A 15,265-nucleotide genomic window follows, 5' to 3' on the forward strand; every position below is an offset into this window, starting at 1 on the left:
TCTGGTTCCAATCCTGAGTTCGATGATTCTAAACTACCCATTGCTGTCCAAAAGAGTGTGAGGTCTTGCACCCAACATCCATTGTCCAATTATGTGTCATATGAAAATCTCTCACCTGTTTTTCGTGATTTTACCTCACAATTGTCTTGTATGGAGATTCCTAATACCATGCAGGATGCTCTGAAAGTTCCTGAGTGGAAGTAGGTTGTCTTCGAGGAGATGAAAGCTCTTGACAAAAATGGCACGTGGGAGGAAGTTAGTTGATCTAACAAGAGGAAGGACAACCGTAGGGTGCAAATGGGTATTTACAGTCAAGTATAAATCTAATGGTTCTCTAGAACGGTATAAAGCTCGATTGGTCGCCAAGGGATTCACTCAGACCTATGGCATTGATTACTTGGAGACATTTGCCCCAGTCGCAAAGCTAAACTCTATAAGAGTTCTTGTCACTTGCAACTAATCGTAACTAGCCTCTGCAACAATTGGACGTAAAAAATGCATTTCTCAATGGAGACTTGGAGAAAGAAGTGTACATGGATGCACCTCCAAGAATTGGTGAAAAGTTTGGCACAAAGGTGTGTAAATTGAAGAAGTCCTTTTATGGGTTAAAACAGTCACCAAGAGCCTGGTTTGAGAAATTCACTCAGTTTGTTAAAAGTCAAGGGTATACTCGAGGGCAAGGTGATCATACAATGTTTATAATACATTCACAGGATGGGAAGATAGCGATACTGATTGTATATGTAGACAATATAATTCTCACTAGAGATGACATACTTGAGAATCTGAGATGAACCAATTGAAGACTTCCCTCATCAACATTTGAGATCAAGGACTTAGGATCTCTGAGGTATTTCCTTGGAGTGGAGGTTGCTCGGTCGAAGAAAGGGATTGTTGTCTCCCGAGGGAAGTATGTCCTTTACCTCCTTGAGGAGACTAGGATGAGTGGTTGTAGGCCAATAGACACTCCAATAGATCCCAATCAGAAACTTGGAGATTACAAAGAAGGTGATCCAGTGAATACAACTTAGTATCAAAAGTTGGTGGGAAAGTTAATTTACTTATCACATACACGGCCCGATATTGCTTTTGTTGTGAGTTTGGTAAGCCAGTTTATGCATTCACCCTACGAGAAACATCTTGAAGCAGTTTATCGAATTCTCAGATACTTGAATAGTACACCAGGCAAGGGTTTACTCTTCCAGGAGACCACACAGCAGAACATAGAGGCATACACTGATGCAAATTGGGCAGGCTCAATTATTGACAGGAGATCCACATCATGATACTGTACTTATGTCTAGGGAAATATGGTCACATGGCGAAGCAAGAAACAAAATGTGGTTGCAAGGAGCAGTGCCCAAGCAAAATATAGGGCTATGGCTAATGGAGTTTGTGAGATGCTCTGGCTGAAGAGAATTCTTGAAGAGCTGCAGATGCCGATGAACATGCCAATGAAGTTGTATTGTGAATTTGTGACAACAAAGCTGCCATAAGTATTGCTCAAAATCTAGTACAACATGATCACACAAAGCATGGAGAGATTGACAGACACTTCATAAAAGAGAAGAATGATAGTGGAGTTGTTTGCATGCCTTTTGTTCCTACTACTCAACAAATAGCCGATATCTTCACCAAAGGAATTTTCAGACCTAGTTTTGAGCTCTTTGTAAGCAAGTTGGGCATGATAGATATCTGTGCTCCAACTTGAGGGGGGTGTCGGATTTCAAGGGAATAAATTAGGAAATTCTATTTTTTTCAAATAAAATCTGAAATTACTATTTCAGATTCTAGTAGTTTTTGTTTCCTGTTTTCTAGCCTAGAGATCTGCTGATTTTGTGGTGATTTGATTTGCTGATTTTGTGGCCTTCCTCTACTTTTTTGTCTTGTAATCGTGTCTCTTGAAATTTAATAAGAAAGGAGGATAAGAAATCCCCCCTAGAAAGAAGCAAAAAACAAGCAAACTAGAAAACAATCACATCAAATCTGCCCTCCAATCCCTTTGGACATCTGACAGTGTTAGATCTCCAAAAACTCCAAAAGAATGTGCCCAAAAAAAGGAAGCAAAAAATCGTTTCTCCCAAAGCAAATTCGGAGAAGTTTTCTGATCTTTGAAGATTCTAGCATTCCTTTCAAGCCAAAGCAACCTAAGCTTTGTAAAAAACTGCACAGTGCCAAAAGATCCTTTCTCCAAAATTCTTCCCAAAACTCCAAACTTCATCATCAAAAACTCATGAACAGTTTTCGAAGACACCCAATCCTCTCGAAATTATGAAAACAATTTGTTCAACATGTATCTTGAAACCTTACAAAGATATGGCTAGAAGTCTTGTTCGACTCGCTGAATAGCATCCAAATGTCTGGACTAAGGGCTTTGTACAGCCTCCTTATCTATAACACATCGTTGAGAATTAGAGTCCAAATGAAAGCCCAGATATTAAATGGAATCTTTGCTTTACAAACAAATTTGTTTAAAAGGTAGGAACTAGGATTTGTGGATTTTGTAAGATTAGAAAAAAATTTGATGAGAAAGACTCCCAAGTGTCCCCAATTCAAAGCCTTGTGTCCCCCCATGAATTTGGGAAGAATCCAGCACGCCCAATGAGCAAGTTAACTCATCAACCTCTTTTTCATTGAGACTCATAAAAAAGTGAAAATCACAAGAAAGAGAGCCCCCCTCAATGAAATAAAATGCTGAAATTCGTGCATTGGGAACAAAAGAAAGTCTAAACAATTGTCACGCCAACAGCTCCAATGAAGACCCATCAACCCAAATATCCTCCAAAAAATAAATTTCATCCCCAATTCTTGCTTTGAAACAAGTGAAAGGAAAGAAAAGGCAAAGTAGCTCTAAAACAAATTTCCAATGGGCTGGCATAAGCAGCATTTCCACTCCCTTTGGAATACCACTCATTCCTATGCATTCCATATTTACTCTTTGTTACCGGACACCCATAAGGAATTAGATTCTAATGGAAACCTCCATGACCATTTTCCAATTAAGGGGATGTTTTTGGAAACCACCCCAATAGTGCTCCAAAAACACATCACAACTAACAAGGTGTTCCCTCTTATTCTCCCCAGTACCTAGCCAAAAGAAATTTATCATAATCTTCTCCAACTTCCCAACCACCCTAGAAGGTAATTTGAAAAGGGACAAAAAAATAAATGGGAATATCAGCAAAAGAAGCACTAATAAGAGTGATTCTAACCCCTAACAAGAGACAAGCCTCCATCAATCCTTCTAATATTTTGCCCACTCTCGATTTGGATTCCAAAAAACATGAGACAAGGAATTACCCCCGAGAGGAAGACCAAGATATGATAAAGACCAAGCTGGGGATTCACAGCCTGCTAAAGATCTAAAAGACTCTAAATCCCTATTACACAAATTGATACCTGCTAAGCCACTCTTAGACATTAATCTTTAATCCCAAAATTATCTCAAAAACTCTAAGCAAAATTAGAACCTTTTTTTTTTATCGGTTGAAAAGGTACCCATTAAAAGGCATCAAGGGGATACCAACCCAAAGTACAAGAAGTCAATCACCCTATAAAGTGTAGCAGAAATCAAAAATTACATTAAGCTCATTTGCCACGAGTCCACTGTGCCAAATATCAACTGCAACAAACCACTACTCTTTGCTGAACTGAAGCATCAAGATTGAATTTTTGAAAACCCTTCTATTTCTCTCTTTCCAAGCACACCAAAAAATATCAAGAGGAATGAGAGAGAAAGTCTTCCTCTTTTCCTTTGTTGCCCGAATCCCTCTCCAGGCCCAAAGTTCCCCTTCCACAGATCTAGTAGTAACCCACCTTGGTCCACTAAGAGACAACCACATTCCAAAGATTTCTAGTCCAAGGGCAAAGGTAAAGGGTATGGTCAGCTGATTCAGACTTAACCGTGCAGAGAGTGCATTTATTGGAAATGGAAAATGCCCTTCTCTGCAAGTTGTTCAGGGTCAAGATCTTGCCTTCAGCTACTTCCTAGGTAAAAAAGGCAACCTTTTTTGGGGCAGCAGTCTTCCATAACTTCAAGGGGCGCAGGATTAGTCACGTGGACCGTAAAACGGACACGTGGATACCCGGTGCGTAATCCAAAAAAAAAGAAGGGGATAATAGATCCCCTTGCCTTAACACCCCCCCCCCCCCCCAAAAAAAAAAAATCACTCAACCAATCCCTAGGCTAACCATTAGCGATCACAGACAATTGCCAAAGTTGAGGCACACCCTTATCCACTTGCACCAATGATTCCCAAACCCCTTTCTCTTTAGCACTTTCACCAACAAGTTCAATTAACCATGTCATAGGCTTTTTCAAAATCCAATTTAAATACCACGCACTCTTTACCTCTCTCCTTCTCCTCATATCCTCAACCACTTGGCTACCAAAACTGCATCTAAAATATGTCTATCTCTAATGAAAGCAAATTGGACAAAACACACAGTATCCCCCAATGCCTCTCTAATCCTTCTCAAAAGAACCTTAGTCAACACCTTATTAACACCAGTAAGCAAACTAATACGTGTATCCTTCACTCTCCTAGACCTATCCCCTTTTGGTATAAGAGCAATGAAAGTAGAGTTCATGCTTTTGCACATGACTCCACACTGGTGGAATTCCACAAAAAAATCTGTGATATCTTGTTTCAACAATTCCGAACTACCCTAAAAGAAAGCCATCCCATTTTGGGGCCTAGTGTTTTGTCTCTATCCATATTAAACACCAACCTTCTAACTTCCTTCATATCAAATAGCCTCTCTAGACAATTAGCCACCTCTTCCCCAATTGGTTTCCAATCAAGCCCCTCCACCATTAACCTATTCCTACACTCATCTGTATAAAACCCTTCATAAAAGTTAGTGATCTTCATCCCCAATCTGTATATGATCTCTCAACACCACCACACCCACCCACCCCCAGAAAAATCTACCTCCAACTCCTTAATGTGACTCTACCTCTTCCTCCTCACATTAGCCACCCTATGGAAAAGCCTAGAGCTGCAATTCCCCCCTCTAATCCAGCCCCATGCCTCTGGTATTAGAATGGCAGTTAGTCAGCAAATAGAACTATCTGATATCTTTTAGGAAATTTACCGACTGCCATGGGCAAAAGTTAGAAAAATAATTTATTCAGTCAGTTCTTGTCTTATTCTCAAACCATGAGACATACAAGCACATCAACAGCTCACAGAAATTAAACAGGAAATATACACAGCCTGCTTCAAATTTGCAACAGTCAACATATGTGTTGAGAGCCGTAAGTTCCATCACTGACTGGCTATTTTCCTCAAGAGTTTTTTTTTTTTTTTTTTTTTTCTTGAGATGTTAAAACATGGCTATTCATTTTTGCAAGTGAAGCTGACATGAAAATCTTTTCAAAAACTAGAAACGATAAACAGTTGCCACCTAACTTTAAAGACAAAATAAGAAGGTACAGGAATATGGTCTTCCTGGCAGCCTTTTGATGCAACAAAAATATATTTGAAATGCCTGATTCAGCTCAGAACAAAAGTTTTGGAACTTGGAAGGAACATTAATTTTGTAAACAGACTCAGTTGTGCTTTATGGATCAGTTCTTAAGTTTTCTAAATTAAGTCCTATTTCTTTATTTTACCTCAACCCAGTTTTAAGAGACTTAATCCCATTGATTCAATTTCAGTTTATACCTCATTATTTTAGTCAAAACAAGAACAAAATGATTGTATGCAATTCACGAAATAAAGGATAATTGAGCTATCACAATCTACCCAACAGCCAAAGATAGCAGCAGAATTTCTGCCTTTTGTCTTATCAGTTGCCAAATTAACAATTAAAATAACGCATGAAAAACCTAGCACAATTTTAATTACATAATTTATACAAATATTAACCTGTATTGCGCCTGTTCATCACAATGAACTGGAACCTCGGTTGGGTATTCCTGCAACACCAAGAACAACAAAAGCAGGCCAGACAATGCTCCTGTTACTGCATGTTTTTCTACACATAGGCCACAAAAACACACACACACTCACAAACAACAAGTCGATTATATAAACAAAGTAACAAAGAAATACACCTAATAAGCACCGCAAACTGCTAATTGAAAAGGAATAACCACTACCTCTTAACAACAAAAAGAGATCCTTCAACGTCCTTGCGACTCTGCACCCTCAAAAAATAATAATTAAAAGCTAAAAGGTGCATAATATAGGATTAATTTAAATGGAAAAAGAGTTCAAAAAATAAAATCAAGACCAAACAACAATTCGAAGAACCATGTTGGAAATAAAACTGAAGGGAAATCAAAGACAGAAAATAAATGGAACGATTTCAAAAACTGGAAAATCCAGTTTAACTAAGCCAAACTGTTGGAATTTAGCTAAATACATAGAAATCATTAGACACCAATCAAACCAGTAAAAAAAATAAAACGAATACGAACCCATTGATTGAGCTCGATGTTGAACTCATAAAAGGTGACATGAGCGGCTGTCATCAGAATCTCTTCAATGCAAGGATCGTTCCTCTGAAGCACCGTCAGGTTGAGGATTTTGGTGCTTTGTTGATCAAGATTCGGCATCAACTTGCCCTGAGACATTTCTGCTCGCACATCAAAACCCTAATCAGCGAGAGATTTCTTTTTCTTTTTCTTTTTTTTTTTAATTTTTGGTGGAGACCTGGAGCTGGGTATCCACCACGGGGGAATAGGAACACTGTTCTGATGAAAATTTTTCACTCTATGCTGTGCGCGCTGTTCTGAATTCGATAATTCTAACGAAGTAGTAAAAAAACTATAACGCAAATACTATATTTTGCCGCGTCGTTTAAATAAGTAGTTATGGTTCACTCTTTTTTTTTTTTTTTTTTTTTTGTCCAAAATACTATTTTTTGTGAGAAAATTTTAGATACTCTTGAATTATCAATTCAATATGTCACCTTCTTCTAATATTTTTGACTATATAAAAAACTAAATATAGAGGACATAATTAATATGTGGATAGAAGAAACACAGGTTACCCTACACAACCTCTATTTAATATGTTAAGCTAATAGTGTAATAGTATTCAAATTTTTTTGCTCAACTCGTAAGTTTTTTACAGCTACTAATAAGTTTCGTGATATCATAATTTCTTGACTAAAACAATTGTACTTTACTTGATTGAGTGTTAGTCGGCAATTCATCAACTTTTTAAATGGTTTACATCATTGAAAAAAATAATTTACATTATTCAAAAAATTAATTTTTTATCCTTTCATTTAGTTAAAAATATATTATTCTATTTTCATAATAAATTAAGACCCAAATGAATTAGTGAGTATTCGCTATAATATTAAAAATGTTATTTATAAAATAACTTATTCTATACATTTTGAAAAAAAAAATATTACTCATAAAATAACTTGTCTTTTAAAAAAATTTAAAATTATTGTTACTTTATAGCTTTTTTAATATGTGAAGTTACCGAGGATGTTAATGTCTCATCATCAAACTACATAAGTTCATCAACCACCAATCCATTGTCATCATTAAACAAAAGTAGAACAACATTGAGATTTGAACAAAAATAAAAAATTCCTTTGCAAATAATGTGCATATTCAACTATCATAGCAAATTAAAGCTTAACTACAACAACAAATATTTACTAAAATATTATAAAAAAAAAAATTACTCTTTGATAATTATCATACTCCCATTAGGGTTTCTTTGAACAAATAAATAATATCAAGGTTTAAAAAATCAAGAATTCGAAGTCATTGCTTGTTGAGGTTAAATGTTAAGAGTAAAAAAACAATGAAATTAAAATAATATATCATTATAAATGAAATATTAAGAATCATATAAGAATAAAAGAAAAATTATGTACAAATTAACAAAAAAATGTAAAAAATTCAAATGCTACTATTAGATAAACACAGGATCTTCATCATCATGATCTTCACATACGTGTATAATCTATAATGCAGAAAACATAAAATATACATACCGGGATCGTTCATGGCGAATACAAACTGATAACAATGCTTGTAAAAACCGTAAAAATCGTTTCTCTCGCTTCACCCCGATCTCTTTCCGTACTCCACCAAATTTATGGGAATATGACTGATGAACGGAATGTTAAGGCAGAGAGAGGACAATTCCTATATGCCTTACTTTTAATCCATTCTATTACTTTACAGAATATCTTAACCAGCATACTACTCCCCATAACAATAGCAATATATATAGATTCATAGGAAACTCTTCAACTTCCAGCCATTATATCTCACATTAGTTAATCCATAGATAAGATTTTTCATTTTAGATAAGACCTTTCATTTCCCTTATTATAAGTCATTTCATTTCCCTTATCATATGGTGCACTTATCTTTCATGTGTTATTCATGTGGGACATATCCTTTCGGATATAATCCAACATTCTCCCACTTGACCTATATGAATGACTTTAATTTGGATTAACCATATAATCATAATATGTGCACAATTGTCAACTTATACATACTTTTAGTGAGATTACCATAATATCACAATTAAACAACCTTCTAACACGAGTTATGGCAGTAAATATCATTAAAACGACATCTTCTCTTCCATGTACTACTATGCCAGCAAAACATTTAACTATAATCCATAATAAGAAGTAACCATAATGTCCCTATAATATCTTTGTCAAATACCATTCCTGTCAACAATGATCCATCTCCATAATTACGTAATAGATGGTAAATAGAAAACAATGTTCAAAAACACCATTAGTGATATCAACATACATGTTATAAAACAAAACATAAAAATTCACAATTATACATTAGGGATTACAACAAATACCCATATGATCAGCATGTTCCCTAAATGTCTTTGGTGCCAACCCCTTAGTAAATGCATTTGCTATTATTAGCTCAGTCCTAATATGTTCTATAACCACGGTTTTTTTTTGTTTTTTTTTTTTCTGAACTTCCTCCTTAACGGCCAAATATTTGAGCTCCATGTGTCTATTAGATCTAACAATTTTCACCTTTCTGTCAAATTGCCTTTCAACTTCATTTACATAAATCTCCAAAGTGTTTGCCGCTTGAGATTTATCGTGTAGCGAGTAGACATATTCATAACGTGAAAAATCATCTATAAAGGTAATGAAATATCTATCGTTACTGAAGGTATTTACGTCAAAGGATCCACATATATCAGTGTGTATAATTTATAGAAGCTGAGTGCTCCTTGTGGCTCATTTCTTTGTGTGTCTTGTCTGCTTTCCTTTAATACAATCTACACAAATGTCAAAGTCAGTGAAATCAAATTTGGAAGAATTTAACTATTTACTAATATTTCCGGTCTTTCTTTGGAAATATGACCTAACTGTTTATGCCACAAGTAAGCACATCGTTCATTCACTAAACTTCGTTTAGTGCCAATACTATGATGCAAGGTTAAAAGTGTTTCAGCATAATGATTATCAAGTTTTAACTTTTATAATCCATCACGAAGCATACCACAACCAACCATACAGGTATCCTTAAATAAACTAAAAAAAAACTTTATTAAAATTACAAGTGTACCCAGAAACATCCAATTTAGAAAATGAAACTAAATTCTTAGAAATACTAGGAACATAAAAAGTCTAATAAAAATCCAAACAACAACTAGTGTCTAGGATTAAATGATAAGTATCGACAGCTTCAACTGGCACTTTTATTCTGTTCCCCATGAAGATAAACTTCTCATTCGGGTTTATGTTCCGGATTGTAAGAAATTCCTGCATCATATTAGAAACATGAGTTGTACATCCAGAATCAATCCACCAAGTATTATAAGGAACTTTAGCTAAATTCGATTCGAAACATACATAAGCTCTAGGCTTACCCTTCCTTTCGAACCAAGCTTTCCATTTCAAGCAGTACTTCTGGTAATGTCCGGGCTTTCCACAGAAACGACATTTGTCCTTACTTGATACTTTCTTCTGGATATGAGAAGAGGATTCATTATCCTTCAAAGATCCTTTCCCTTTTCCATGCTTCTTTGCTTTCTTTTCAGCTCCTTGATTGTTCACATAATGAATAAAGTGAATTCTTTTATTATTCAGTCGTGTTTACTCTTGAATTAGCATACTGTGCAACTCATGCACATTCCATTTATCTTTCATGGTGTTATAATTCATTTGAAACGGTCCATACTCAGTCGGTAATGAGTTTAAAATGAACTGAACATGAAAATTTTCATTCACATCCATTCCCAAAGTCTTAAGTTTTGCTGCAATATTTGTCATTTCAACAACATGCTCATGCATAATACGTGAATCGTCAAACTTCATGGTGGTTAACGTACCCATTAATGTCCTAGTAAGAGATTTATCTGCTATTTGGGAATGCTCTCCCACAAACTTTAAAACTCTTTAGCACTTTCAGTTTTGGGAATAGCTGTCATGATGTTATTTGCAACACTCATTCGCATAAACATCAAACTTAACCTCTTTGATCTTTCCCAATTATTATAATAAGTTATTTCTTCAGCACTGCTAGAATCAGTAATAGTAGCAGGCTGATCACTTAAGAGTGTCAAATCAAGATCGAGTACACCGAGGTGAAATTGAACTTGTTCACTCCAATCAGCAAAATTCAACTCATTAAATATTGAAACAGATGAAGCATGCAAGTGTAACGATCCAAACACAGGTATTGCAAAAATTAACCATACTTAATGTTTTGAATAAAACATTTATAAGATCACAAACATAAATATATTAATGTTTTCCTTTGGGAAAACACTAATGTAAAGAGCTTTAAAATGATGCTAATTAAATTTTAAATTTTTAACATTACTTTGGTAACATTATATGCACTCATTATAAGTATCTATTATCTTTGGATAAATAGATAAAATAATAATAATAATAATAATAATAATAATAATAATATACCAAAATATTGTCCTTATATTATAAGAACAATTAATCAACCTTTGGGTGATTCTTGATATCTTAGAATAATTTAATATAATTCTAGCATCAAACATATGAGTACTTTACTTAATGATTTAATCACTTTGGTGATTAAAATCAAAATACTTTATAACATCAAAATGTTAAAATATTGTGAGTAACGTAAACATGTTAATATCATTCCATATATTTACTATCACATCAGACATTTTGTGCCATCATTATTATTACATTTATTTATTTATTTATTAAAAAGTATCATGAAAGAACAAAATTAAACATAGTGCACATAAAATAAATTTGGAGACGTGCTGCATCGAGAAATTATCTTGTGATTGTATGCAATTGGTTCAATGGTGATATTTTCATTACGAAGTAACGGATCACCAGATTGTTGTTCAACGTTATCATACTGTTCAATAACTAAAGGAACAATAATATCTGTTAAAGGTCTAGATATCGGAATAGCAACCCGGATCTCTTTAATAACCACATTACGTGATATATCACTCCCACTAAATTCATCATTCTCAAGGAACTTTGAATTACCAGTTTCAACAATTCTCATACTATGATGACACCTTTTGCTGAGGTGACATTGATGACGTGGCAGTGGGGCTCAGTGATGATTGTGTTAAATTATGCCAAGTTAATTCCCAGGTAAGTGGGGAGTTACAATGAACCGCTTAAGTTTCACTTTCTTAAACAAAATTTTCCTTATATACGTAATTAGCACAATATACCACATAATTAGCCATATTGTAAACTAGTCTTAAAAGTAGATAATTAATCATACACACTCAAATACAATTATTCACCCAACTTTAAGAATTTTACGTGCTTACTTTTATGTAAAATTCGACAATTCATGCATGCATAAATATAATTGATCACCCAATATAAATATGTAAGTGACCTAAAGCCAAGAACCATGCGTCTTTTTTTTTTCCCCCGAAATTCACGCATTAAAGCATGTGATTCAGCAATAAGACTTTACTGAACAATTGATCATATCTTTTGTTCAATCCACAGCTAAATTAATATACTCCCCAAAATACTAGTAGAATCCATCCGTAAGTAATGAAATTACTACAAATTAAAAACTTAAATCTGCCAGAAAATAAACACCGAGCAATCACTTTACATCTCGGGTAGCGAGATTTAGAATCATGATATTAAGAACATAAAATCCCATAAATCCAGCAAATATCATATAATTTTTTTTAAATAATCATATATTATATTATATATATATTTTTTGATTCCAGAAAAATATCATGAACAAAAATTTTTATACGAAACAATAACGAGATCGTAAGGAGTTAACGAAAACAACTTTATCATGCAAGGAATATCACAATAATTCCAACATGTCTCTAATACCACATATAAGAAATTTAAATGTTGCTATTAGATAAACACAGGATCTTCATCATCATGATCTTCACATACGTGTATAATCTATAATGCGGAAAATATAAAATATACATACCGGGATCGTTCATGGTGAATACAAATTGATAAGAACGCTTGTGGAAACCGTAGAAATCGTTTCTCTCACTTCACCCTGATCTATTTCCGTACTCCACCAGATTTATGGGAATATTACTGATGAACAGAGAGTTAAAGCAAAGAGAGGACAATTCTTATATGTCTTACTTTTAATCTATTCTATTACTTTGTGTGATATCTTAATCATCATACTACTCCTCATAACAATAGTAGTATATATAGATTTATAGAAAACTCTTCAACTTCCAACCATTATATCTCACATTAGTTAATCCATAGATAAGACTTTTCATTTTAGATAAGACCTTTCATTTCCCTTATCATATGGTGCACTTATCTTTCATGTGTTATTCATATGGGACATATCCTTTGGGATATAATCAGTGATGTACTTCAAAGTCCAACAAATTCACAATGTATTCTAAATTTTGTTTTGTAATGATTTCTTAACTTGACTATATTGTTCATTTCATTTACACCTAGTATTTCGTAACTACAAGTAAAAAAAATTATGAGAATATGCCTGATATTGAAAAAGTATTGTTTTTAAAGATATTTTAACAAGTATTTATGATTGCACTTTTAAATTTTTAAATTTATTATATGAGAAAAGAATATGCAGATTTTATGGGGAGATCTTTTTTTAATCTTAAATTTTTTGTACTTTTATTTAGTAATGCAATGGATCTCAATCGATAGATTTGCATGGCTGATAATAAAACATGAACATTTTAGTTAAGCAGCTTCCACTTAGAAAAGAATCTGTAAGCAACGATATTTTTTTAAAGGACATGTTATTTTATGATTAATACATATTTTCTAACATATTAATAGATATTCATCGTTGCTCTCGAATCTTGACATTCACAGTTAAAAGTATGTTTTGCAAATTGAATAAAGCACCTTGGTGTTGTGAGTGGGTCCGAAGGGCTTATCCAAGTTGGAGTTTCAAGTCATAAAAAAAATTTAAAAGTAATCTTATTAACAGTTCAAACCAATTTTTAATGTTGACTAATTGCTAACTAACAAAAGGTTGTCTTGGTCATCAAACAAAAATGTTAGAGGGTTCTCTTGTTAGGAGCTTAGAGAGTGAAGTGTCATATTTCGAAAACTCAATGGGTTGCTTTAAATTTTATCCTTTTTAGTATCATATGAACAATATTGTTGTATTTCAACATATATAAATATATTGTAATTTATAGCATAATATATAATTATTAAATCATGTTTGATGGAGAACAAAATTATTTAAAGAATACAAATAAGCACCTAGGATAACCTGAGACCCAATTAAGCAAGGGAAGTAAAAGAGGTGTAACTCCTTGCTAATGTGGGGAACGAAGGAGCATACATAACTCCATTAGTCCATGTAATCCCAAGCATCGAAAACACATACATTGAATACTAAAAGATTGTTTCAACCATAAAAGGGTACTACTACTTCATTCGTTACTTATTTTATCCTTTCAAATTCTCTTTTTGGTGTAAACAAATTGTCGTGCCAAATAACTAAAGTTTTCTCCCAGCATGATGATTATTGTGACAAAGGAACGATTATGCGCTCCCTCCCCCCCTAGAAAAATCAAGGAATGATCTGATACAATGCCTAATATATAAGGCCCAAAGGAAAACACACACACACACACACACACAACACATATGTCCATGGGAAAATTGCATCCAAGTTTACTAAGCGGGAGATTGAAGCTCGCATGTATGCATTTATTCAAAGTGTTTGGGTTGCTTAAATACTAGCAGGTTATGTTTTTGTCGATGTTGGTGACTGCAAGGATGCTCAACATGCAATTTATGATTCAAATGGTATACAAATATGTATATATATAACTGCAATCTGTTACTATTAGCATCATTTTTCCCGTCTTTTAATTTTTGGTCCAGTGACTTATCTCCGCCAAGCATCCTTTCTTTGTTTTTCTAGTGACATTATTAAGATAATATTATACACATTTTAAAAAAATGCTAGCAACGATCCCCCAGTAATTCCCTTTGTATTTTTTATGTTTTTTGTCTACTTTTTTTTTTTTTTTTGTGATAGGAGGCTTGCTAGCTAGAAGAGGATGCCCACCCATCCATGAATACAAAACTTAGTATATATTGTATTTAGCAATTAGTCAATTAAGTCTATGAACTCAAGTTGCAGAGAACCTGGAAGTTTTGTCTAAATGACATTTGCAAAATTCGTGATTCATTTGGATGCTTGTTTGTGCCCTATTCGAAGCTACACAAAAGGTTTCATATGGATAAAATATATGTCATTAACAAATTTTCACTCGTTAATAAATTCCATTATTGTTATTGCAAAATCGATGCCAACATGATACGAGCCTATCTTAGAAAGAATTGTGGTTAGGCTTAATGAAATAACAGTTTCAATAATCAATGTTTGCTAGTTTTTAATTGCACGAGATACTAGGTGGATCTCATAAAATTGTTTGTTGATGGGAAAACATCAAGTAAATTTAAAAAGTCCACTGTATCCGAGCTAGAAGGCAGCTGAATTGTTTGTACATGACATATACACTAATAGGAAGCTTTATAAAAGGAAAAGATGTTAAATTGACTTTTCACTTAAAGAGGATATTTAAGATCAACTTACATGATGGAACTATATAACTAAAAATTTTAATAATCATTAAAGGAACTTATATAAGTAATTGATAATGCCTACAAATGTCTAACTTAAGTATTATACGTTCAACTTAATGTAATAAAAATCTTAATTTTGTGCTTTTTCCATCACCAATTATTCATTTTTCATTAAACTATGTTATATGTTATTAATTATTTGAAAGAAAAAAAAAACAAAGATAAA

The 15,265-nt window shown here is 33.6% G+C and overlaps 1 protein-coding gene across 1 annotated transcript in view; it reads right to left on the bottom strand.

Annotated features, from left to right (window-relative positions):
* LOC131159864 (mRNA-decapping enzyme-like protein) overlaps window positions 1-6,787 on the bottom strand; it is a 70,785-nt gene extending 63,998 nt beyond the window's left edge. Inside the window, exons 1-3 of the mRNA XM_058115063.1 lie at window positions 6,428-6,787; window positions 6,107-6,147; window positions 5,874-5,923 (exon numbers count right to left, since the gene is read on the bottom strand). Coding sequence (XP_057971046.1) covers window positions 5,874-5,923; window positions 6,107-6,147; window positions 6,428-6,583 — 247 coding nt within the window. The 5' untranslated portion in view covers window positions 6,584-6,787. The remainder of the gene's footprint in view (window positions 1-5,873; window positions 5,924-6,106; window positions 6,148-6,427) is intronic.
* Between the last annotated feature and the right edge of the window lie 8,478 nt (window positions 6,788-15,265).

Source organism: Malania oleifera, chromosome 1 (genome assembly GCF_029873635.1).
Source record: "Malania oleifera isolate guangnan ecotype guangnan chromosome 1, ASM2987363v1, whole genome shotgun sequence".
In the NCBI taxonomy this organism is placed as follows: Eukaryota; Viridiplantae; Streptophyta; class Magnoliopsida; order Santalales; family Ximeniaceae; genus Malania; species Malania oleifera.